The 24481-nt window shown below is 47.9% G+C and overlaps 2 protein-coding genes and 1 long non-coding RNA gene across 9 annotated transcripts in view; 2 read left to right on the top strand and 1 right to left on the bottom strand.

The window, feature by feature from the left end:
* Window positions 1-7374: 7374 nt before the first annotated feature.
* On the top strand, window positions 7375-15484 carry LOC118524870 (carbonyl reductase [NADPH] 3). Its single transcript, XM_036075283.2, has 3 exons — window positions 7375-8074; window positions 9466-9573; window positions 14994-15484. Exons 1-3 carry the CDS (start codon window positions 7786-7788, stop codon window positions 15428-15430), a joined length of 834 nt encoding a protein of 277 aa, XP_035931176.1. The 5' UTR covers window positions 7375-7785; the 3' UTR covers window positions 15431-15484.
* A 4184-nt stretch (window positions 15485-19668) lies between these two features.
* Window positions 19669-21077, bottom strand: LOC118524871 (uncharacterized). Its single transcript, XR_004911866.2, has 2 exons — window positions 20601-21077; window positions 19669-20497 (listed from the first exon to the last, which is right to left on the bottom strand). It is a non-coding gene; the product is annotated as an uncharacterized LOC118524871 (long non-coding RNA).
* A 163-nt stretch (window positions 21078-21240) lies between these two features.
* DOP1B (DOP1 leucine zipper like protein B) overlaps window positions 21241-24481 on the top strand; it is a 107087-nt gene continuing 103846 nt past the window's right edge. For 6 of the 7 annotated variants that reach the window (XR_013448990.1, XR_013449008.1, XM_078075104.1 and 3 more), the window contains exon 1: window positions 21241-21430. The gene's annotated coding sequence lies outside the window, so the exon portion shown is untranslated. The other variant, XM_036075281.2, reaches the window with a different exon arrangement.

Below are 24481 nucleotides of genomic sequence, written 5' to 3'. Positions count from 1 at the left end.
GTATAATGAGCACTGGGTGTTATAGAAGACTGATGAATCACTGAACTCTACCTCAAACTAATAATACACTGTATGTTAATTAATTGAATTTAAATTTAAAAATACTGAAAAAAAAGAAAATAGATAAAAGAAAAAAGAAAAAGAAAGGGCTACATGTGAGGTGACGGATATGTTAATTAACTTGATTGGCACATCATGGCACAGAGCCACAGGCTGGTACTTTGAATAGCCCTGCAGATTTTCACCATTGTGAAATGATCACCATTTCACAATGTCTATGTATATTAAATCATCACATTGTATACCTTTAAAAAAAAGTCTCACTGTACCACCTAAATATGTACAATTTTTGTTTGTCCATCATACCTCCACAAAGCTGGAGGGAAAAGAAACAAAAACATGCTGTTTTCTGTAAAGAAAAATAAACAAAACAAAAACTATTTTTACCATAAAAAAATATTCTATGTCGGTTAGAGCTCAGTAAAGCTGGAAAAAAGATAGGATACTTTGACTCTTGGGTAGTTTAATAGAAATAAGACCTGAATGGACCTGCTGGTGGCACTAACCCTGGTCCTGGTCAAGACAATAATGTCGTTGAGAGAAAATTCAACTGGAAGCTTGAAGGCCTACTTTTAGTCGTGGAGGCGTCAACATGCAGTATGACCACCTGCAGGACTTCAAGAAAGCAGTCGAATGTGCACCCCCCCACGTTCACTGCAGCATTATTCACAACAGCCAAGAGGTGGAAGCAACTTACGTGTCCACTGACGGGTAAAGAAAATGTGGCGCAGGGCACCTGGGTGGCTCAGTCGGTGAAGCGTCTGCCTTCAGCTCAGGTCATGATCCTGGGGTCCTGGGACCAAGTCCTGGATTGAGCTCCTTGCTCAGCAGGGAGTCTGCTTCTCCCTCTGCCCCTCCCCCCACTCACGCACGTGCTCCCTCTCACACGTGCGTGCAAAAATAAATAAAATCTTTTAAAAATGTGATGTATACATACAATGGAATATTATACAGTCTTAAAAAAGACGGGAACCCTGTCACACACTACACGGCGGATGAATCTTGAGGACATTATACCAAATGAAATAAGCCAATCGTAAAAAGACAAATACTGCCTGATGCCACTTATATGAGGTCCCTAAAGTGGTCAAACGTGCAGAAACAGAAAGTAGAATGTGGTTAAGGGGCTGGGGGGCAGGAGGGAACAGGGAGTTGTCGTTCAAGGGGCACAAAGTTTCAGTTACGAAAGATGAAAACCTGCTCCACAATATGCACATGGTTAACGCTGCTTTACTGTACACTTACAAATGGTTAAGGCGCGATGTTTTAGGTTATGTGTTCCTTACAACAGTAAAAATATATATGATAAAAAAAGAAGAAGAAGAAGAAGAAGAGCATCCCACACCTGCTTGTCCTGCCTCCTGCCTGCCTGGTCAAGCCTTGCCAGGGCCTGGGATGAGCCCGTGTCCGCAGGGAGGTGCACAGCACAGAGGACAGGACGGTGGGGGGCACGTGTCCGCAGGGAGGTGCACAGCACAGAGGACAGGACGGTGGGGGGCACGTGTCCGCAGGGAGGTGCACAGCACAGAGGACAGGACGGTGGGGGGCACGTGTCCGCAGGGAGGTGCACAGCACAGAGGACAGGACGGTGGGGGGCACGTGTCCGCAGGGAGGTGCACAGCACAGAGGACAGGACGGTGGGGGGCACCGGAGGCAGGCAGCGCTGCCCGGATTTGCCTCCCCACCCCCACCGCCTGCCTGGCACCCAAAGGTCCACGGTTCTGCCTCTGAACCACTTCACCGTCCACTCCTGGGAAGGGCAGGGGCTGAAGAAATGGGGATAGAGAAGAAGAGGAGGAGGAGAGCAGTTACCAAACTGTGTTGACTTCTTCATTTGACTCAGGAATCTGACCTTAATTTTGCTTCCAGAAAGACAATGGGCCCCATTCTTGCCCGGGCCGCCTTGAGCTTCCTAGTGTTCTGAGAAGCTGAGGGAGTCAACAGTACTTCCTTGAAGGCGAGGCTGGAGGCCGGTTCTCCTGTCTCTGACCTCTGACCTCTGCCTACGTTGCTATCTGTCTCCAGCAAAGCAGTGTCAGCAGTTCTAACAATGCCTAGTGCCGCCCCTGTTTCCAGGAGGACCGCAATATGGGGCTGTAAGCGCACGGGTGTGTTGGTTTTAGAGGACTGACTGCCTCCCCTTGCTGGAGAATATACCAGCAAACATGTCTAAAGGGTTCCCATTTGCAAGTACGACTCGAAGCACCTTTATAATATTAACTCATTTAACCCATATACCAGTCCTAAGAACTGAGCACTGTAATCATTCCCATTTTACAAATGGCCAAACTGAGTCCAGTAAGCAGGAAAGCTAAGAGCTGCTCCATGGGGGCAGGGAGCTTTCCCCCGTCTGTTCGTTCCTAAATACCCTTGGAACCTAACTGATGCTCAAACATTCCCCAGAGGGATGCAGATGAGTGAATGCATGCCATGGACACCCAGTCCCCGAGGTGAAAATGTGCCTTTTGGAGAAGAACCACGGACACAGCATGTTGCTGGTGAATACTTTGGTTCTTACCCTCATGATTTAGGAACATGAAGGGATACCCTCAGTGAGGGAGTGCAAAGGCAGTCGAAGAAGAATCACAGCTGTAAAAAAAAAAAAAAAAAAAAAAACACACCAGAACCCCTAACTCTTCGGAATAGGTACCCACTGCTATTCAAATGGTGGCAGCTTGGATCAGGAGTTTGCCCTGCACTTCTGCTTTTCGTTGACATCAACCCACCAACCGAGTCAAGTTTTCCGTGAGACAGATGATGTCAAGCATCTTGCTCCCTTTCATTCATTCTTCCTCAATCCTCAGGAAATGTATCAAAGCTTTCTTTTTCCCCAAACGAGTCCTTTTCTTTAAAGATGTGTTCATGGGGCGCCTGGGTGGCTCAGTCGTTACGCGTCTGCCTTCGGCTCAGGTCGTGATCCCAGGACCCTGGGATCGAGCCCCACATCGGGCTCCCTGCTCCACGGGGAAGCCTGCTTCTCCCTCTCCTACTCCTCCTGCTTGTGTTCCCTCTCTCGCTATGTCTCTCTCTGTCAAATAAATAAATAAAATCTTTAAAAAATAAAAATAAAAAATAAATAAAAAATAAAAATGTGTTCATGATGCCAATCCTTTGTATGATGCTGTGCTGGGTCCGAGTGAAGGGTGTCCTCCTGACGTCCTGGAGGTGAGGCAGGAATCCTCGAAGAAAAGCAGTGGCTGCCAGTGAGCACAAACTCAGTGGCTTACAACAACACAAGTTCATCATCTTACAGTTGTAAAGGTTGTAAGTCCTAAAGTCAAGATGTCAACAGAGCTGCATTCTTTCTGGATGGGGGGGGGAAGGGGGGAGGATTTGCTTGGTTTTTCCGGCTTCTGAAGGCTGCCTACATTCCTGGGTTCCTGGCCCCTTCTGTGGTCTTCAGAGTCAGCAGTACAGCATCTTCCAATTTCTCTCTCTCCCCTCTGTTTTGTCTCTCATCTCCTTCTCTGCCTCTGAGCTTCCTGCTTCCCTTTAATAAGGACCCTGCAGGGGGTGGTGGGGGGGGGGACGCCTGGCTAGCTCAGTCAGTAGTACATGTGACTCTTGATCTCAGGGTCGTGAGTTCAAGCCCCACATTGGGTGTAGAGATTACTAAATCATAATTATAAAATAAAATGTAATTAAGGATCTTTGGGATTGCACTGGGCCCACCAAGATACTCCGAGGTAATCACCCCATCACAAGATCCTCGACTGAATCACATCTGCAAAGTCCCCTTTGCCATGTAAAGCAACATTCCCGGGTTCTGGGGATTAGGACAGGAACCCCTGGGAGCATTGCTTATTCTGTCTACCACAATAACCTGTGCCAAACCTTTTCTCAGCTTTTCTCTTTTGAAATCACCAACTCTTTCGAAGATCATGCTGATTTTAACCAATCAGCCCACCTTGCTACTCTAACCCAATGGCTACCAACCTTTGCTGGACACCGGAATCACCAGGAGAGCTTTTAGGAGTCCCAGTGCTTAGGTCACACCCCAGACCAATGAAATCACAATGTCTGGGGATGGAGCCAGGCATCTGTATTTGTGTTTTGGGGTTTTTTTTTCTGAAGATCCCCAGGAGATTCTAACATGAAAAACTTGGGCCCCATTGTTATGAGTGACACAGTTCCTTCAAGCCAATCTCACCACATACCCCTTCATTCATGGGGGTGACAAGAACCTGCTACATAATTTGCAGGGCCCAGTGCCAAATGAAGATGAGGGACCCTTATTTAAAAAACCAAGAATTTCAGGACAGCAGCAGCAGAAGGGCACACCCCTTGAGGCCCATGGCTCAATATCTTCTTCCTCTCCACGCCTGTTCTCATCTCTGATGAGGTCAGAAGCCATCCAGGATCTTGGCTTCCCAGTCCCTTGACCTCCGTCACCCCAACAAGATTTCCCTGCCTGCCCCCTTTACATGGTTCATCCACACAGCCTCTGAGACCTCCATCTCAAAGCATCCCACCGTGATGCCCCAGGACCTGGCTTCCTCCAGAGGTGTCCTGCCTTCAGAGACCTCCCCTTCCATCAACCCTACTGTTTTTCCCTCATTATAAATGAGGGAACATGTCCCATCCTCTATCCTTTGAGGCCATAGCCCTACACTATAATCCTTTCCTTGCAAACACCCTTCACGCTTTTGTGTGTGCCTGGCAAAACACCAACCCTCAACTTCACCACCATTCCCAGCCTACACTAGCAGCTAGACATGATGGGGGTTGGGGGGGTGGGGCAATTGCAGGAAGCTGATCATGCTGTCTTGACATTTATGACCACAGATCACAAATGGGGCCCCAGCTCCACTAGTTAATGCTGCCCAGGTCCCTAATACATTCACCTTCACACTCCACAAGATGGCTATTATTTCCTCAAATCTCCCAGACTGAAACCTCTTGCTAATGACCTCAAACAGCTCATTCTTCAAAGAGAAAATAATACCTTCAAGAATGAGCTAGCTAGACCCACACACTCTGCTTTCCTCCTGTCACAAGAAGTGCCTGCTTCCAATGACAAGCCCCCATCTGAGCCCTAGATCCCAACTGCGCCTGCCTCCCACACATTTTGTTCTTGAATTATTCCCTTTCTCTCCATCACCAATTTATACCTCCCTTTGAGAGTATTACCATTGCACAAAAACATGTTTTAATATTTCTCTCCCCGCTTTTAAAACTCTTTAAGAATTCAGGTCTTACACAGTATGTTCTCCAATTACAATGGAATTAAGTTAGAAATCAATAACAGCAAGATATCTGGAAAACCTCCAAATAGTTGGAAATTTTTAAAAAATACACTTCCTGGGCACCTGGCTGGCTCAGCCAGTAGAGCATGCTACCTTTTTTTCTTTTTTCTTTTTTTTAAGATTTATTTATTTGGGAAAGACAGAAAGAGAGCACACATGAGCAGGAGAAAGGCTAAGGGGCAGAGGGGCAGAGGGAGAAGCAGACTCCCCACTGAGCAGGGAGCCCGACGTAGGGCTCGGTCCCAGGACCCTGAGATCATGACCTGCGCCGAAGGCAGATGCTTAACCCACTGAGCCACCCAGGCGCCCCAAGCATGCAACTTTTGATCTCAGGGATTGTGAGTTTGAGCCCCACGTGGGTGTGGAGATTACTTAAAAATAAAATATTTTCTTAAAAAAGGGCGCCTGGGTGGCTCAGTTGGTTAAGCGACTGCCTTCGGCTCAGGTCATGATCCTGGAGTCCCGGGATCGAGTCCCGCATCGGGCTCCCTGCTCGGCAGGGAGTCTGCTTCTCCCTCCGACCCTCCTCCCTCTCATGCTCTCTGTCTCTCATTCTCTCTCTCTCAAATAAATAAATAAAATCTTTAAAAAAATAAAAATAAAAAAATAAAATGTTTTTAAAAATACTTCTAAATACAAGTCAAAGAAGTTATCAATAAGCAAATTAGAAAGTATTTTAAACAGATTAAAATTGAAAAGTCAACATATGAAGGTTTATGTGATGGCACCAGCAGCTGTACTTAAAGGGAAATTAATAGGGGCCCAGGGTGGCTCAGTCGGCGAAGCATCTGATTTTTTATTTTAGCTCAGGTCATGATCTTAGGATCATGAAATCAAGCCCCACATAGGGCTCCTTGCTCAACATGGAGTCTGCTTGAGAGTCTCTCTTTCCCTCTCCCTTTCAAAAAAAGATAAATAAAAATAAACGGAAATTAATAGCCCTCAACACCTATATAGAAAAGAAGAAAGATCTCAAATTAAGGACCTCAGCATCCATGGTGAGAAACTAGAAAAAGTAAACAAAACCCAAAGTGAGCAAAAGAAAGGAAATAAAGGTTAGAATAAAAATAGAATCAGGAAAAAATAGAGAAAAATATCAGTAAAAGCAAAAGATGCTTCCTTGAGGGAGAAAAAAAATCCATAAAATTGACAAACCTTTCTCCAGGCAAAACAGGAGAAAAAAATATGACCAACATCAGGAATAAAGGAGGTGGCATCACCACCAATATTAAAAGGACTAATCAGAGCATATTATTAACAACTTCACATCAAAAGAATCAACAACTTAGATGAAATAAACAAATTTTTTGAAAAACACGAATTAATCTCAGAAAGAAATAGAAACCCTGAATAGCCTGCATCTTTAAAATAAAGTTCCAAATAATTTTTAGAGGGAAAAAACCGCAGGTTGAGCCACAGGAGGGGACCACACAGCAAGAGCCCACCTTCCTGACCTCCCTTATTGATTTGATGGAGAAGGATGGAGTCAAGGTGACAGACACAAGCAGCTTAGCCAGCTCTGCTTGGGAAAAGCTGAGTCACAATGAGGTCGCAGCTCTCCATAAATCTAAGTGTCACTAATCAAACATCTTCAGATTACACTAAAGCGGGGGGGGGGGGGGGCAGTTCTAATTGCCTGTGCAGACCTCGACACACCTGGGGATTCATTTTCATTTGAACTTCGTGGGTGCACAGGTTTCACTGGGAGGAAAAATATATATATATATCGATATCCATCCTCTTTGGACAAACCTAAAATGCAGACACTTAGCACCCACACGAGTTATGTAAGGATTAATAACGACATTCCAGTAAGAGGCTTGGCACACAAGAGCTTCATTAACACTCCCTCCCACTTGGGGGCGCACTGGGAATCACACACAAAGAACCCTGCCCACACCTGTGAATCTACTCATAGGGCCTTTTTTCTCATTGCCTTTCTTGAGTTTAAGCAAAAAGGGGGAATCTATGTCCTGAGAAGCAGTTACCGTGTCTAAATACTTTCATCGCATTTGAGGAAAAGGTAAACATTTTCATTTTGCCGTGGATGGTGGGCGCACGCCCAAGAAAATTACTCAGCCCTTTTTTTCTCCTTTAGGGGTTTTCCTAAAATAGTTTCTTCAATCCAGCTGCCATGCATCTCTAGACCCCATCGACCCATCACCATTTGCTTTGGCTTTGGGAAAACTACAACCGCTCCACCCCGCAGACCACCGCTTGACTCAGGGGCGGGATCCAGAGGGCGCAGCGCCGGGGGAAGGGGCGGGCCCGGGAGTGGGCCGTTACGAAACCTCGGGGAACTGACGGCCACTCCTCGCAGGGGAGGGACCGAGGGCTGGGGCCTCGTTCTCTAGAAGTCGCAGCACTGGATCCCAGAACTCAGTTCTCTGTGGCTCCTCCGTGTCTACGCCTCTGCAGCGCGCTCCCCGGTGGCCCACAGCCCGGTCCGCTCTCCACGCGCCAAGTGCCTCCCCCGGCCATGTCGTCCTGCAGCCGCGTGGCGCTGGTGACCGGGGCCAACAAGGGCATCGGCTTCGCCATCGCGCGCGACCTGTGCCGGCAGTTCTCCGGGGACGTGGTGCTCACGGCGCGGGACGAGGCGCGGGGCCGCGCGGCCGTGCAGCAGCTCCAGGCCGAGGGCCTGAGTCCCCGCTTCCACCTGCTGGACATCGACGACCTGCAGAGCATCCGCGCCGTGCGCGACTTCCTGCGCAAGGAGTACGGGGGCCTCAACGTGTTGGTCAACAACGCGGGCATCGCCTTCAAGCGTAGGTCGGGGGTGGGTCGCTGGGCGCGCCAAGGGTTCGGGGCAGAGAGCCGCAGGCACCCGCCGCTCGTCCACTCGAGTGATCGCGGAGCGCAGCGCCGGCTCCTCGGGACGCGCTCAGCACTGGCCTCGCGCGGTGGATTCTCGCTTTCCACGGAGTCGCCAGAGCGGTTCGCTCAGCGCAGGGCGGGCGGGACGCAGCCTAGGGCCCTCCCGGAGCCGTCAGCCGCTGCGGTTTGCCAGAAAATCGGCCTCCGGGGAGGGGGGCCACGCCCCGCTAAGCTCATCAGCTTTCTGTCCAATGCAAAAAACATTTTCTCTGCCAAGGGTCTCCGAGCTCACTTTGGGCTTTCGCTTTCCTTGAAAGGGTGCATTCATAGATGCCCAGAGGCATCTGCTCGGGACAGGAAATGAATCGCTGAGACGCGATCAGCGCGCACTTTGCATATTAGTGGGCCTGAGATTTCGTTTAATGGAGAGCTTTGATAGGCTCAGGCGGAAAGGAAGCGAGCCTTGCTCCCTCCCCCCGGGAATTTGTTGTTTGTCATCAAACATACATTTAACTGTGATTTGAGGTAGCATCTTTGGAGGGGGAAAAAAAAGTCAAGGAGATTACTTTCTCTGTTGCTCTATTGAGAAAGTTAATTGAGCTACCTTGTGCCGGGGGTAGAAAGAATAATCAAGCCAGCCTCATTTACCAACCTAATGGGGAACAGAAACCCAAGAGGCAGAACAGAATAAAAACTAGTGTGAGGCTCTGATCGATTCCCGCCCCGGCCTTGACCCCTCACCGTCGCTGTGCATCCGCACCTCCAAATCAGCCTGCGGGCTTTCTGGCAGCGCGGGTGGGAAGCGGCCGGCACCCGCGGGAGCAGTCCTCAGCGGCTGATTGACGACTGACTGATAGATACTCCGCTTTCTGGAACACGAGTCGGCTGGAAGCCCCCGCCCCCTCAACAGTGTGGGCGGGGGACCAGCAGCACCTGCAGCTCAGGCCTCACGCAACACCTGCTGAATCAGAATTTGCGTTTTAACAGAATCCCCAGCTGCGTCCCAAATCCGTTCAAGATTGAGGAGCAGCCGTGAAAGCCGGGATTTCTCAAAGTGGGGCCAGACCAGTCGCTGCAGCGTCCACCTGGGAACGCGTTCGAAATGCAAATTCTGGAGCCCCACCCCAGACCTTCTCCATCCCAAACTCTGGGGGCGGAGCCCGGAACGCTGTGTTTTAACAGGCCCTGCCCGTGATTCAGATACACGCTTGAAGTTTTGAGAACCACCGACCTAGGGGTTTAAAAAAGTTAGCTTGTTTTTCCTTTGAGTAGAGATAAGATGCGCTTTGTCATATAATTTCAGGGGGAAATGCGTGACTTTGTTTCCTTCTCTTTTCGGAAGCTGATGATCCAACGCCCTTTGACATTCAAGCTGAGATAACACTGAAGACAAACTTTTTTGCCACAAGAAATGTCTGCATCGAATTACTGCCGATAATAAAACCTCATGGTAAGTCCAGCCATGTGGATTGTCAGGGTGCATCCCTCAGCAGGAAGTGGGCCATGGGGCTGTCCTTCAGGAGTGACCTAGGGATGCCATTTCTCGGGGGGGGGGGGGGGGGGGAGGGGACAGAAAACTGCACTATTTTCTCACAAGAGCTGGCTCCTCACCTGCACATCTTAGCTTTAAAAGATACATGTATGGTACATGGCAATGCCCTTCGGTCCCATGTTATGAACTCAACCCTAGAATGATAAGGTGTTACAAGTCCCCAAAGGCCTCTTGCCTCTGAGCAATCTCAGTGGGTCCTTCTCAGCTCCCCAGGGTAGTGGGGCCACACGCAGCTCGTTTGGGGGCCTGAGGGAAGGATCTGTTTTAGCATTTTTATAACTTTCCCCATGTTCCTGTCTTCAAGCTGTTGCAGAACCTCCCAAAGAAATTTTTCTTTATTAGGGAGTATCTTACCCGCACTCCCAAGTATTCAATAAATAACTTTTATTTTTCCACAAATACTGGAGGGCCTACCATAACCCAGCTGCTGGGGACACAGTGGTAAGCACAGTGGACAGGGACAGTCTCTGACCACAGAGCACTGAGTCTAATGGAGAAGACTGTCACTGATGAAGAATCATACAACTGTACTGGGAAGGAGGGGGACGGAGAAGACTCCCTTCCCTGAGGACTCTTTTCCCCAGAAAGGCAGCTGTGGTTCTTATTAGAAATGTGCTTTTCTCAGACATTTATCATATGATCTCACTGATATGTGGAATTTAAGAAACAAGGCAGAGGATCATAGGGGAAGAGAGGAAAAAATGAAACAAGATGAAACCAGAGAGGGAGACAAACTGTAAGAGACTCTTAATCATAGGAAACAAACTGAGGGTTGCTGGAGTGGAGGGGGGTGGGAGGGATGGGGTAACTGGTTGATGGACATTGGAGAGAGATGTGTTGTAATGAGCACTGGGTGTTATATGACTGATGAATCACAAACCTGTACACCTGAAACAAATAATACATTAAAAAGCTTCCAAATTTCAACCAGTCAAACTAGAAGGAGCAGTGTCTAGAATTGCATTCCTTTTCCTGGTATGCATGCATTTTTAATTAAAATAACTGCATAATAAAAATGTGCTTTTCTCAATTTAACATTTTGAATAAAGATGATCTCTAGTGCAAACAAAAAAAATTTTTTAGATTAAAATCTAAAAAGATGCATGGTGAGAGTTGCACCCGGACTCCTGCCCCCCGCTTGCCCAGTTCCTATCCCCAGCCTCTACAGGCAATTCCCTTTATCCTTTCCTAGTGGGATTAGCTCACAGAAAGCCCACAGGCAGAGTTGCATGTACTGGCTGAAGAAAGCCTTGGGTCTGGGTGCACGGAGTTGGTGAGTGCCCAGGGCCAAGGCGATGGAGGTTTGTTTTATTCTGTTCTAACTAGGCTCCATGCCCAGCATGGAACCCAACACGGGGCTTGAACTCACCATCCTGAGATAAAGACCTGACATGAGATCAAGAGTTGGACACTTAACCGACTGAGCCACCCAGGCATGCCCTCAGGATGGAGTTTTTTAATCCAAATCTAAACGCATATTTCTTTTGCTCCCTTTTTTACACAAAGGGAACATTAAGTATAAAGTTTGCCACTTTGCTTTCTTCACTTACTATATCTGGGACTCTTTCTAGATTAGGACAGAAAGCTTATTTTTTACAGCTGCATAGTCTTCCATTGCAAGGGTGCCTTTTACCAAGTATCCGGAAGTCCTCTGTCTGTGGGCTTTAGAAGCCTAGAATTTGAAAGCTGCAAGGTATTAAAGAAACCTTACATTCCTAGGTCTTCATCTTACAGAGAAGGAAATTGAGACCCAACGATGTGAACACAGAGCTGAAAACAGTGTTCAGGTTTCCTGACTTCACCCCTCAATCAAATCAGGATAATTAGTTCCAGTGAAGGGAAGGATCATAACGCCAAATGATTACAAACCAAGCCATTTTGAAAGATAAAAGGTGGCTTTGGGGAGGGTGGGGCTCAGGCAACAACCCAGAGCAGGTGAATCACTGGCTTTAACCAGTTCTCTGTAACAGTAATTCCCAAAGTGGAATCTGGTTTACAACACACAGAATATTTGTGATTTTTCAGTAAAACTCACATTGACCTGGAGGGTAAAAAGCTGAGGATTATTGCCTCTTGATTTGTAGGGAATCACTTTCTCCCCAAGCAAAACTGACTTAAAAGCCACATTTTATTTAGTGTTACATTATCTCTTTAAAGAAAGTTACCCTCTTGCTTATTCATTTAAGATCGAGTGAATAGGGGCGCCTGGGTGGCTCAGTCGTTAAGCATCTGCTTTCGGCTCAGGTCATGATCCCAGGGTCCTGGGTTCGAGCCCCGCATCAGGCTCCCTGCTCAGCGGGAAGCCTGCTTCTCCGTCTCCCTCTGCCCCTGCTTGTGTTCCTGCTCTCGCTGTGTTTCTCTCTCTCAAATAAATAAATAAAATCTTAAAAAAAAAAAAAAAAAAAAATCGAGTGAATAGGTTAATCAAATGTTTGCCCACTAGGCGGAGCTACTTGCACACTATTTCTAAGAATGTGGTAGGGCTTGTTTCTGGACCCTGGGCCCCCCAGGACCTCAGCAAAGGGAGGTGTGGGTGGTGTGGGTGCAGCCCTTCTCAGGGATGATTGGACGCATCCAGCTGTTGAGACGGTCACCCCTTGGCCTTTCTCCCAGAGGTGTCCCCTGAGATCAAAGAGGACACCTCTTACTCTTAGAAGTTTTTAATTTTCACCAAAGGCACAGAGCAGCTCCTGTAATTCGTTTTTCTTTCCTCCTTTCCCTTTTGAATTTAATTCCTGCTAGCAGCCAGGTGATCAAGAACAAAGCCATTTATTTTCTTTTATTTATTTATTTTTAAGATTTTATTTATTTATTCAACAGAGACACAGCGAGAGAGGGAACACAAGCAGGGGGAGTGGGAGAGGGAGAAGCAGGCTTCCCGCTGAGCAGGGAGCCCGATGCGGGGCTCGATCCCAGGACCCTGGGATCATGACCTGAGCCGAAGGCAGACGCTTAACGACTGAGCCACCCAGGCGCCCCAAGAACAAAGACGTTTAGAAAGTAATGAAGAACACAATATCAGCAAAGTAGTAGTAGTCTGGCCAAACTATTGAAGTGAATCTAATTATAAGACAATCATACCTGGGATGTCTGGGTGGCTCAGTTGGTTAAGCCTCTGCCTCCGGCTCAGGTCATGATCCCAGGATCCTGGGATCGAGTCCCACGTCGGGCTCCCTGCCCAGCAGGGAGCCTGCTTCTCCCTCTGCCTCCCACTCCCCCTGCTTGTGCGCTCTCTCTCTGAGAAATAAAATCTTTTTTAAAAATCATGCTAATCCAAGTTGGGACAAATAATACAAAATAATGGCCTAGAGTCTTCAAAAAGATCATTGTTAACTATTCTAGATTAAAATAGACTAAAGAGAGGGGCGCCTGGGTGGCTCAGTCAGTTAAATGTCTGTCTCTTGGTTTCAGCTCAGGTCCTGATCTCAGGGTCATGGGATCAAGCCCCACATCGGGCTCCCTGCTTAGCATGGAGACTGCTTGGGATTCTCTCTCCCCTTCCCTCTTCCCCTCCCCCCCCACCCCCTTCTCTAAAAATAAATAAATAAATCTTAAAAAAAAAATAGGGACGCCTGGGTGGCTCAGTTGGTTGAGTGTCTGCCTTCGCCTCAGGTCATGATCCCTGGGTTCCAGAATCGAGTCCAGCATTGGGCTCCCTGCTCAGCGGGGAGCCTGCTTCTCCCTCTGCCTGCCACTCCCCCTGCTTGTGCTCTCTCTCTCTGACAAATAAATAAAATCTTTAAAAAAAAAAAAATAGACTAAAGAGACAAGACCACTAAATGTAATCCATGATCCCACATGGGAGCCTGGATGAAAACAGACCTATAAAGGAAGATTATTGAGATAATTGGAGTCCTTTGAATGTGAACTGCACTTTAGGTAATAGTTTTGTACCATGATAAAGGGCTTGAGTGTGAGCACTCTTGTGGTTATGTAAGATAATACCCTTGTTACCATATATATACTAACGTGTTTAGGGCAAAGTTTTATATTTGTCTGCAATTAAGAGAAAGAGAAAGCAAATGTGGCAAAATGTTAATAATTGAGGAACTTAAGGGAAAGGTGTATGGGTGTTGATTGAACTTTTCTTGCAAACTTCTCTATAGGTTTCAAATTTCTCACAGTTAAAGGTTGAGAAAGAAAGAAATATGCATTACAAGAGAGGGAGAAAATTACTGAAGAGTCTTGGGTACCTGGAGATAAGTGAGGTGCTCGTGTTCAAGACAAAGTGAGGGCATCTCTGTGTGGGGTTGGTCCACAAGGATATCTAGTAGAATGTGCAACACCCTCCCCACCCCCACCCCCAGCTCCCACCCCATCTCCATGGTGAATGAATGCCACTCAAAAAATGCAATAAAATCCAATTATCCTGGTGCACCTGGGTCGCTCAGTTGGTTAAGTGTCCGACTCTTGATTTCAGCTCAGGTCTTGGTCTTGATCTCAGGGTTGTGAGTTCAATCAAGCCCCATGTTGGGCTCCATGCTCCATAAGTAGGCATGGAGCCTACTTAAAACAAAACAAAAAACGATTATCCTATTGGATGCACAGGAAGTGGATTCAGGATAATATGTAAGAAAAGAACCCCCAAATGTGGTGGTTTTTGATGTTGGATGAACTGTATAAATTCACACATTTACTGGTTTGGGGACTTCCATCAATACTTCAAATTGTCTTATAGTTTTGGGCCTGCGTATTTTTTTATAGACAAAACGGTCTCTTTAGTAGCTGTGAATTATTGTTAATATGAATATTAACTCATTAATTACATTATATTTACTTTTTAGCTATGGGCTAAAAAAGTGATGAAAATCAAAACTGAGATGGAGAATCAACCCACTCCATGTGTGAAAGTAGCCATCATTAAGGATAGACACGGCATTGCTTGACCCTGATTTTTGGTACTCGGAGTTAAAGAGGTGGCTGCCCGTGGCCCTAGGAAATTGTGCAAGCCAAGAAAGAGCTTTAATCCTCAGGGTGAGGGTGCTGTCTCTAGGAGAGTAAGTTCACAGGCACCTGGAGTGTTCATGGGTGCAAGGGGATGGTTTTATAAAAGCACCTGGTGATTCCACTCCAGACCTACCTCCTGCTCACCTAATGAATAATCACTGCTTTTAGCCCCTGTTGCTGATGGGAATGCATTCTTCCCTTTGGGGGAGGAGAGCACAACATAATGTTAAAACCCACTGGTGCCTTCTAGAGTCATTTTTTAAAAATCAGCAGTTAAGCCTGCAGTATGAATCGAATCGCATGTTAGGTAGAGTCAACCAACCATTGTTTATTTGTGACATGCTTCTGTGTTTTTACTATTTCTGTTTCAGGCAGGGTGGTGAATATCAGTAGTTTAGAGGGTTCAAAAGCTCTTGAAAATTGCAGCGCAGATCTACAGAAGAAGTTCCGATGTGAGATGCTCACGGAGGAGGACCTGGTGGACCTCATGAAGAAGTTCGTGGAGGATACAAACAATGAAGTGCACGAGAAGGAAGGCTGGCCCAACTCAGCTTATGGGGTGTCCAAGCTGGGGGTCACGGTCTTATCAAGAATCTTGGCCCGGCGTCTGGATGAGAAGAGAAAAGCTGACAGGATTCTGCTGAACGCATGCTGCCCAGGGTGGGTGAAGACGGACATGGGTGGGGCTCATGGCCCCAGGACTGTGGAGGAGGGAGCCGAGACCCCTGTCTACTTGGCCCTGCTGTCTCCAGATGCTACCGAGCCTCATGGCCAGCTCGTCCATGACAAAGTCGTCCAAAACTGGTGAATGTCTGCCTTGGTGCTTAATGCTTAATAAATGTTTGTGGAATGAATGAATGAATTCTTTTGCTGTAGTCGGCTTCTGTTTCCGTCCTTGGGGAATGTCGATTAGAATCTCCCTGGGAGAGGGCGCCTGGGTGGCTCAGTTGGTTAAGCGACTGCCTTCGGCTCAGGTCATGATCCTGGAGTCCCTGGATCGAGTCCCGCATCGGGCTCCCTGCTCGGCAGGGAGTCTGCTTCTCCCTCTGACCCTCCCCACTCTCATGCTCTCTCTCTCTCATTCTCTCTCTCTCAAATAAATAAATAAAATCTTTAAAAAAAAAAAAAAAAGAATCTCCCTGGGAGAAAGTGTCTTGTTCTAGAATCAGGCTGAGCGATTTTGCTATGTCCAAACTCTAGCCTGAAAGGGCGAAGAACCTGGTGCAATGGTTCTGCAGTGTCCAAGGGCATCAGGATTACCTGGAGGGTATGTTAAAACATTGCCCAGAGTTGGGGCCCCAGCATGTGCATTTCTGACAAGTCCCCAGGTGCTGCTGGTGCTGGGACAGCAGTTTAAGAACCACTGGTCTAGCAAGAGCTCTCGGGCTACGGAGCAGGTTCCAGCCATGTTCCAGCCATCCCTTGCTGATTCTAGGTTGTTAACTCTGTAAGGACGTGATTTATCCTGTTTCCATAGTTCTGCAATCCTACTTTGTATCACATTCTGTTTCATTACATTTGAGCACATTTTCATTGGTTCTTATGAAGTAGTATGGCTTGAAAGACTCAGGGAGAATGTCCTTTTTTTCAACGGGGTATGATTTCTTCCACACTGGGGTTTTCACTTGGGTTTTGTAATCTGTGTTCCCAGAAGGTTTGCAAAGTTGCCATGCCCCTTCTTTCAAATTGTTCCTGCATGGGCAACTTTGTCCAGACCATCTCTTTGCTCTGACACTTGCAGATACCTTCTCCCGGACCTATTCCTGCTCCCCTCAGAGCTACAGCCCAAGGTGACCCTTCAGATGCCTCCCTGAGCCCCTTTTATAGTCTCTGACAATAAGCAATGGGATTGGTTTTGTAATCGGCCTCCTGGGTTCTGGTTATACCCTGTAGAAAAAGGACTTGGAAACTAAAGAATCTTACGAAAGAGAAGTACACTTGTGAAGAACATTTGCTAGGGAGTCAAGACCTCAGAAGGAATGGCTAGCCAAACAACAGAAATACAACAGGTGCACAATGGACAAACTACAAAGGAATGAAAACACAAATTTACCAAGTTTATGATGGGCTGTTCATCATGAGATACAGCAATGTTGTCACTTGATTATGACCACAAAGGTCACATCGTATCACCTGACGATGGCATTGCAGAAATAAGGAATAATACCATTTTCCTTTTGGGACGCCTGGGTGGCTCAGTCGTTAAGCGTCTACCTTCAGCTCAGGTCATGATCCCGGGGTCCTTGGATCGAGCCCTGCATCAGGCTCTGCTCAGCAGAGAGCCTGCTTCTCCCTCTCCCACTCCCCCTGCTTGTGTTCCCTCTCTTGCTGTGTCTCTTTCTGTCAAATAAATAAAATCTTTAAAAAAAAAAAACAAAACACCATTTTCCTTTTGAGAAGCAGTAGAGTATGGAAATGCTCAACGTTTCATTTATTTGGGGGAACTAGGACTATGCAGGTAATCCTGTTAATTTGTATATCACAGCATGCAAAGTGCTTCTGGACTCTCCAACTTAATGATGGCAGCATGGCAAAGTGTCATTTAGCTCTGACAACCCACACCTCACTTCCTCATCCACTTTGGGTAGAGGGACGTCTGAATCCCACCCAAACTGCATCTCACTTCCTTTAGCCATCTCTACGTTGCCTGATCAAATCCAGCTTGCTCTTGTATTTGTCTAGGACCATAGCTCCCAAGACATCTTAATGACTTCTTGTCTGGCTCTAAAAACATTTTAATGGTTTTCGATATGTTTCCTTGATATCTTTCATACTCTGGTCTCCGTCTGCAGCCAGCCCCCCGAACCCTGCCAATGATGAGCAGTAGCACCAGGACTTCGGAGTATTTTCAGGTTCTGCCTAATGGAGTCACAGACAGGAAATGCACAAGTAAACAGGCCAGTTCCTTTTATTTCTTCTCCCTTTTTTGTCTCTAGCCAAGCATCATCTTGACATTTTTGGATCAGTGTGTACCCGCTTAGAAGACCATTAATTGTAAACTGCTGATCAGAACAGCATGTCTCATGTTTATGGAAAGGTCATAGGGGACCCTTATGGGATGGTCTGCCCAACACCCTCCGCCCACTGCTTCTTCCCATGTTTGCAGCTGCCACAGCCACAAGGTGACTTTGTCCTGCTAGCCTCTGTTTACTGTTCCAGCTGTAGGCCTGTCTTCTAAGGAGGAGGACTAGCTCGACTGGATCAGGGAAAGCCCAGAGCTATTACTGTGGGTGGCCCCGCCCCGCTCCACATGGTCTACGGAGCAGAGGGAACCAAGTATAGCCAGAAAAAGAAGCAACCAATTCTCAAGAGACACACAGAGTGGCCCCAAGAGAAACTGTCCCACCTCCCACCGTGGCATCCCTTACCTGGCCTCAGACTATTCCTGAGATCCCAGATTCGAAGAGCTGCTCCAACATACCTCTGAATCCTTAAAAGAAATGTTCCTATTCCTTAAGCTAGTTTGAATTATGTTATTGCTTGCAACTGAATGGACTCTAATACATGTGCATGAAAATGTTTCACGGTGTGTTGTAGTGAAAAAAAATAATTAGGTTTAGAATCAGAAGGAAAAAAAAGAAAAAAAAATCATGAATTGAGAACCATGGCATACCAGGCCATATGTCATACTTAATATTTTCCCTATGTTGTTTTATGTATTTCTTACAGCTGTCCTTTGAGATAGGTATTAATATCATTTTTCAAATAAGGAAAAAGGCTTGGAGAAGTTGATTAACTTGTCCAAGATCCCATAGTTAAGAGCCAAGAGCCAAGAGCCAGGATCGTATCCAGGTGAAAAACCACGATTGCAATTCCTTGGTTTTTCTTTTTTTTTCTTTTTTTTTTTTTTAAAAGATTTTATTTATTTAATACAGAGAGAGACAGCGAGAGAGGGAACACGAGCAGGGGGGTGGGAGAGGGAGAAGCAGGCTTCCCGCTGAGCAGGAGCCTGATGTGGGGCTCGATCCCAGGACCCTGAGATCATGACCTGAGCCGAAGGCAGATGCTTAACAACTGAGCCACCCAGGCGCCCCAATTCCTTGGTTTTTCTTGGTGCCTAGTGCTTGGCATGCCCAGCTTCACTATTACAAGTCTAGAGACCAGGACAACTCCCTTGGTGTAAAAATTAGGGGAGATGATACATCGAATCTAAGTGATTTATAAGCCATCTGGTTATTAGATCCCCCATTTAGCCTCTGTGTGAACTTTTCCATAAAATAGGTAAATGAAACATGGTTTAAATGTGGCATATTTTAAGTGGATTATCCCATTCTGTGTGTTTTTGAGACACCAAATGGAGCCGGTGATCCTGTCCGAACCAGCTTCTCCGTGATACACTTTTCTAGGCTGACACATGCGTGTTAAACCCACAAACGGTATCAGCTTTAGGCCTGGCCTTTGGGCTTCTCCCTCACCTAGTGAACTTCACTAAAGAGTATGACAGACCAAGATCCTGAACAATGTAGTATGATAATGACGGGTGATAATGATGATCCTGACAAAGGTTTACTTGTTACTACAAATCAACCACAAAGTGGGCACAGCATCAAATACAGAACTACACAGGACTTTGTCCAGATGGGGTGGTGGAGAATCTAGTTTACAGAAAAGACAGGGTTAGAGGATCACCAGGATTTGCACATGGAAACTCAGAATGTGTTTACCTGGCCAATCTCTCTAACAGGTGGGCCAGCCTGAGCCAGAGAATGTAGTCACAACTTATTTATAACCCCTTCTTTATTATCAGAAGGGGCAAGGATTAAAGTTCTGGTTCAGATTAAATCTGAAATGCTCTGATTAGCATATTATTATGTGAGTAACAGGCTCTATTTATATGTCTTAAACAGATAAACACAGCTAAGTAGACTTTTAAGTGTGACAACTTGACCCACAGAAACAGATTTCGTTTAGGAATAAACTTTCAAATCTTAATGCTGTCAATCCTGATTATAAGTGTAGTGGTTCTTTTAAGGGTTTATGATACTTGAATCTGTCAAAATTAATTTAAATTAACTTTCCACACACCTGGAGTTCTTTAGAGACTGGTGACAAATACAAGGCATGTATTTTATTTTAATGTATTAGGACAAAGTTATACATGGTGGTTTTGACATGAATAGACTGGTTCTCCCTTTCAGTGGGGAGTATAAGCAGTTCTTTCATTATTAGTTAAATGCAGTGTGGAGTGTGGCTAGGATTTGAGGAACCCAAAACAAAAGCAAAAAAACCCCACCTCACCTCTTTGGCAACTGTTTTTATAAAAATGGAGTTTCTCATCTCTTCATCAGGAAATCAGTTTCATGAAATTAATTTTTTCCCACTAAATGCTTCATCCTTTAGCTTTCCTCTGCTTCTAACTTTAAGACCACTCCTAAAATTGACCATTAGAGGATTTACATCTGGTGCACTTGGTATATGCCAAATGCAGATGGAATCAGAATCAGAAGCCTGGGAAGGGGGTCCCGCCTCCCAAATGATGAAAATATTCTTGGTGATTTGGGGGCCCGCGATAGATCCCCTTGGGAATCTGACACAAACTATATACCTTTTTCCAAAAACATATACACAAAATGTTCTGTACAATTTCAAAATGTTCGTGGGCCTCCCACTCCCACCTCCTAACTCTTTCAGGGAGGCCTAGCTTTTAGGAGCCCCAGACTAGATCTGAAAATTCCTTAAGGGACTGTCAAGGGTTAAATGGTCAGAGGCCTGTGCAGAAATTACCACTTCAATCAACAGGTGCCAGCAGCTTTGGTTGGCTGGGAGCCCCAGCTGGTGCAATCAGGATGCACAGGCGAACTCCGCCTGACTCCAGTCCTTCAAGGTGCTGTCAGGCCAGGTTGGGTGGGTCTGAACTGTGCAGGTCCGGAGGCTCCTGAGGATGACAGGAAGGGGTTAGAGTTTATCTGGAAATATTAATGCGCTTTCGAGTTGACTGAGGTCTCCTTCTGAGCCAGAACCCACACAATGAAACTCACTCCACGAATTAATTCCCTCGCCTCTGACGCCAAGGTCCAGAAAGGTGCGGCCTCTGGGGGCGGGGGCGCCTTAACCAGGTCCCCGGGGCTTCCCGCGGCCCGAGCGCGTTTGGAAGGATTCATTTCACCTCCTCCCCGAGGGTTTGGGTGTGGTCCCAGCGGAAAGGATGGGGTGAGCCATGTGCCATCGGCCCCACTCTTCTTGGGCCCCACGGTTCTCGTCCGTACTGCAAAGCCCCTCCTGGAGCACGGTGATCAACTGACCGCTGTCCCCTTCCGTTTGGGTGTGCTGGGGGAGCCCCAGGTGGTAGTCGGAGCCACCCCGCCCACCTCCGCAGGCCTTCCTCGGAGCAGCCCCGCTGCGAGGGCGGCAGTTAGTTGCGGCCGCTGAGAGCGACGCCCACCGCCCGGAGGCTGTGGGGGACTAGGGATTAGAGCCCCACGCCCCAGAGCCGACGTCCAGGACCCGCCCCCCGCGCGCTGAGGTACCGCCTCCTGATCCCGCCCCCCGGGTCAAAGGCCCGCCTCCGGGTTCTGCACCCGCACTGAGGGCTCTCCCTTGGTCCCGCCCCTGCCCCGCCCCGCGCGCTGAGGGCCCGCCCTGGACCCGCCCCATCCGGCCCGGCCCCGCCCCCTTTAACGAGGGCCCTCCTCACGATCCCGCCCCGCCGGCTGGGGCCGCTGCCGCTCGGGCTCGGGCGCGGCTGTTCATCCCTAGTCTCGGCTCCGGGCTGAGCTGCAGGGGCCGCTCGCTCTACCTGCCACAGCCCGGCCAGTTCCTCCGCGCCGCACGTGGGCGCGCCCGCCGACAAGGGACGCTGCCGCCGCCGGTAAGCCAGCCCCGCGCCCTCGGCCGCTGGGCGAAGCCCGAGCAGCCGGGGCGTCTCCTCTCGCGGGCCCGGGAGCGACGAGGCGGCGCGGGCGTCCTCCCCAGGGTGCGCAGGGTACGAGCGGCGCTGTGGGGGCGGTCCCGGGGCGAGGGGGGCTCCCCGACCGCGGCCCGGGCCCGCGGCGTGCACTGCTGCAGTGCGGGGACGGCCCCGGCGAGGCCGCGCGTGGGCGTGGGCCCCGGCCCGGGACCCCCGAGGGGCAGCCCGGGGGCAGGGCGGGGTCCCTCAGGCTCCCCGGCCCCCCGCGGCAAAGGAAGGGCGGCCAAGCCCTCGCCGGCCCCGCGCGGCCTCCCGTCGGGCAGGTGGAGGTCAGGTGGGTCACCGCCCGCCCTCCCCTCCCCTCGGCCGGCGGACGACGGAAAGCCGTGCCTTTGTTTGCGGTGCGGTCCTGGTCCCGGCGGAGGACTAGGGACCGAAACCTCTGTAAAATGAGGGCTTTTCTGTTAAGGGAAGATCTTAGAGTCTCCCAGACTGTCCCCTGGAGAAGGGATGGGAGCCGCAGCGCGCGCGCTCTCCCCGCCCGGTCCGGGAGTCTTGCAGGATCGCCGCCAGCTGCCGGGTGGATGGACCTTTAGCAACTCGTAGGGCGGCTGCTGATGGAGACTGTTACCCGCAGGTGTTTCCCTAACCTGGGACGGTCGCTCTGTATTTGGAGAAACCTTTGTAGGATTTTTTGGTAGGGCGATGGAGGCCTTCCCCTCCCCCCACAGAGCCTGCTCCCGTTAGTCTTAAAATTTTTTCCACTGCAATTTAATTACCACTCTGAAAGACCAAATTCAAAATAATGTGCCCCAGAGTTGATTAAACCAATGGCAGAAGAATGTTTCTGTGCTGTCGACTAAGAGTCATTATCTAATGTTCTTGCTCGTGAGAGGGTGGCTGTTTGTGATTTTTCACTCTTTTCATCTAATTCACATGTTCCTTCGTGTAAACATCTTTACAGTTGACTTCCTTCTGATCTGGCAGTTGATTTTTCGCCTAAACTTGTTTTTCTAAGAAATTTAGAATGGATAGGATGAGAAATTTCTTAATGACATACTCAGCTTTAAGGCGGATACATCTGGTCAGATATACTTGTTTATATGATTACTTCTTTGTGTATGTAATTGTTAGTAGGCTACGGAACTCTTACCAGTTTTACTGAGCTGAGTCTCTCACAGAAAAGGTATTCAGGATAGGTTGCAAGATCATTGTCAGAAGAGCTATTTAGGGGCTGAACTGTTAATTTTACCTGTAGCATAATATAGTAAATAAAGGCTCTGTGCCATTGTGCTAACCTGAGCTGGATTCCTATCTTTGCCGGTTGGTTGTTGAGGGCCCTGGGCAATTTTCCGGGGGCCTGATTCCCAATATACTCCTCTTGAGCAGCCTCAAGATAATACCCATGTCATAGGATTCTTGTGTGTTGCATAAGATAAATGCATGCATAATGATGGATTTACCAAGCCCACCCAGACTTGCCTAGTAGCATAGTCTTGAATGCCCCATATTTTGAAATAAAGGAGCTTACTTGAATGACTATTTCTAAACTTCTCATCTGTGCTTTTAGTTACACGGAATAGTACTTTCTTCGTGTAGCCAACCATAACATCGAACTGCTCCAGTTACCTGCTCTACCTGGCCAACACCTGCCTTTGCCATGAGCAGTGGTGCCTTTTTGCCACCCCAGCTCCTAATTACAAACTATCGCAGATGAAGGCTCTCCCTTGTTTTTTGTTTTTTTAAGATTTATTTATTTATTAGAGAGAGTGAGCAAGAGAGCAGCAGAGGGAGAGGGAGACCCGCTGAGCTGGGAGTCCCATGTGGGACTCCATCCCAGGACCCGGGGATCATGACCTGAGCCAAAGCACACGCTCCATGGACTGAGCCACCCTGGCACCCCAAGGCTCTCTTCCTACTAACTAGCCACCCACATTTTGACTCTGAGCACTCCTCTGCTGGTAGTTGGGCTTCCTCTGTCTTTTCCTTGTGCCAGTGTTAACTCAGGACACCTTCTGTCACTGTGTGTGCCACCTTAAATGGAAATTATGTGTTTAGGTATTTCCTCTTGTATTATGTTATGAACTATGGAAGTGGAACCCTGTTTTTTTTTTTCCATGTTTCTTTGCCCAGTGCTTAGACACAATATGGTGAAGACTATGCATGGAGTTTTGCAGTGGTTGAGATGCTACATTTCAAACCTGTAAATTTCCTGGGGAAAAAAAAAAGTTATTGACTATTTGGATGTACTAACATCTTACTTGGGAAAATAAACTACCATCTCTCATTGCCGTCCTTTAATATTTTTAAAAAGTGTGAAGGCAAAGGGCACCTGGGTGGCTCAGTTGGTTAAGCGACTGACTCTTGATTTTGGCTCAGGTGATGATCTCAGGGTCCTGGGATGGAGCTGCACATTGGGCTCTGCTCTCAGTGCAGAGTCTGCTCGAGGATTCTCTCCTTGCTCTGTCCCTCCCCCTGCTTGCACGCTCTATCTCTCTCTAAAAATAAATCTTAAAAAAAAAAAAATGTAAAGGCTAGTATTTCAGAAAAAGAGGCCTTCGCAAGAATCAGTGGGCAGTCTTATTGTGTACGTTCATATACAAAGTACAGTATATTTTTGCAGAGAGCCACAGCATGTGCAAAGGCTCTGTGATAGGCAGAGTCAGTTTAGAATAAGCAGAGTGCCTTGAAGAGAGAGGCCCTTGTAGGCCGTGGGGTGGGGAAGTTTGGATTATTATAAGCTTAATGGGAAGAGTTTAAACATGGTGGGGATGTGCTGTAATTTATGTTTTAAGAGGATTCTTGGACTGCTATGTGAAAACCATTGGAGAGGGGTGAGAGTGAAGGAGAACCATCAGGAAGTGTCTGCAGGCTTATAGGGGAAAGGTGGCTTGCGCAGTGGTGCGGAGGAGATGGAGAGCAATCGAGTCCACAGATATTTTGGAAGAACAAGAAGCGGGACTTGGGTGAGTAAGGCAGGTGAAGAGAAGGAAGAGCGGGGCACCGGGGTGG

The sequence above is a fragment of the Halichoerus grypus genome, chromosome 1 (genome assembly GCF_964656455.1).
Source record: "Halichoerus grypus chromosome 1, mHalGry1.hap1.1, whole genome shotgun sequence".
Taxonomy (NCBI): domain Eukaryota; kingdom Metazoa; phylum Chordata; class Mammalia; order Carnivora; family Phocidae; genus Halichoerus; species Halichoerus grypus.
This window is presented reverse-complemented; position numbering and strand designations above follow the sequence as displayed.

Coding starts and splice junctions, on each gene's coding strand:
- LOC118524870 (XM_036075283.2), top strand. CDS start 7,786: ATGTCGTCCTGCAGCCGCGTGGCGCTGGTGACCGGGGCCAACAAGGGC. Junction 8,075..9,465: donor CGCGGGCATCGCCTTCAAGC/GTAGGTCGGGGG, acceptor TCTTTTCGGAAG/CTGATGATCCAACGCCCTTT. Junction 9,574..14,993: donor GCCGATAATAAAACCTCATG/GTAAGTCCAGCC, acceptor TTTCTGTTTCAG/GCAGGGTGGTGAATATCAGT.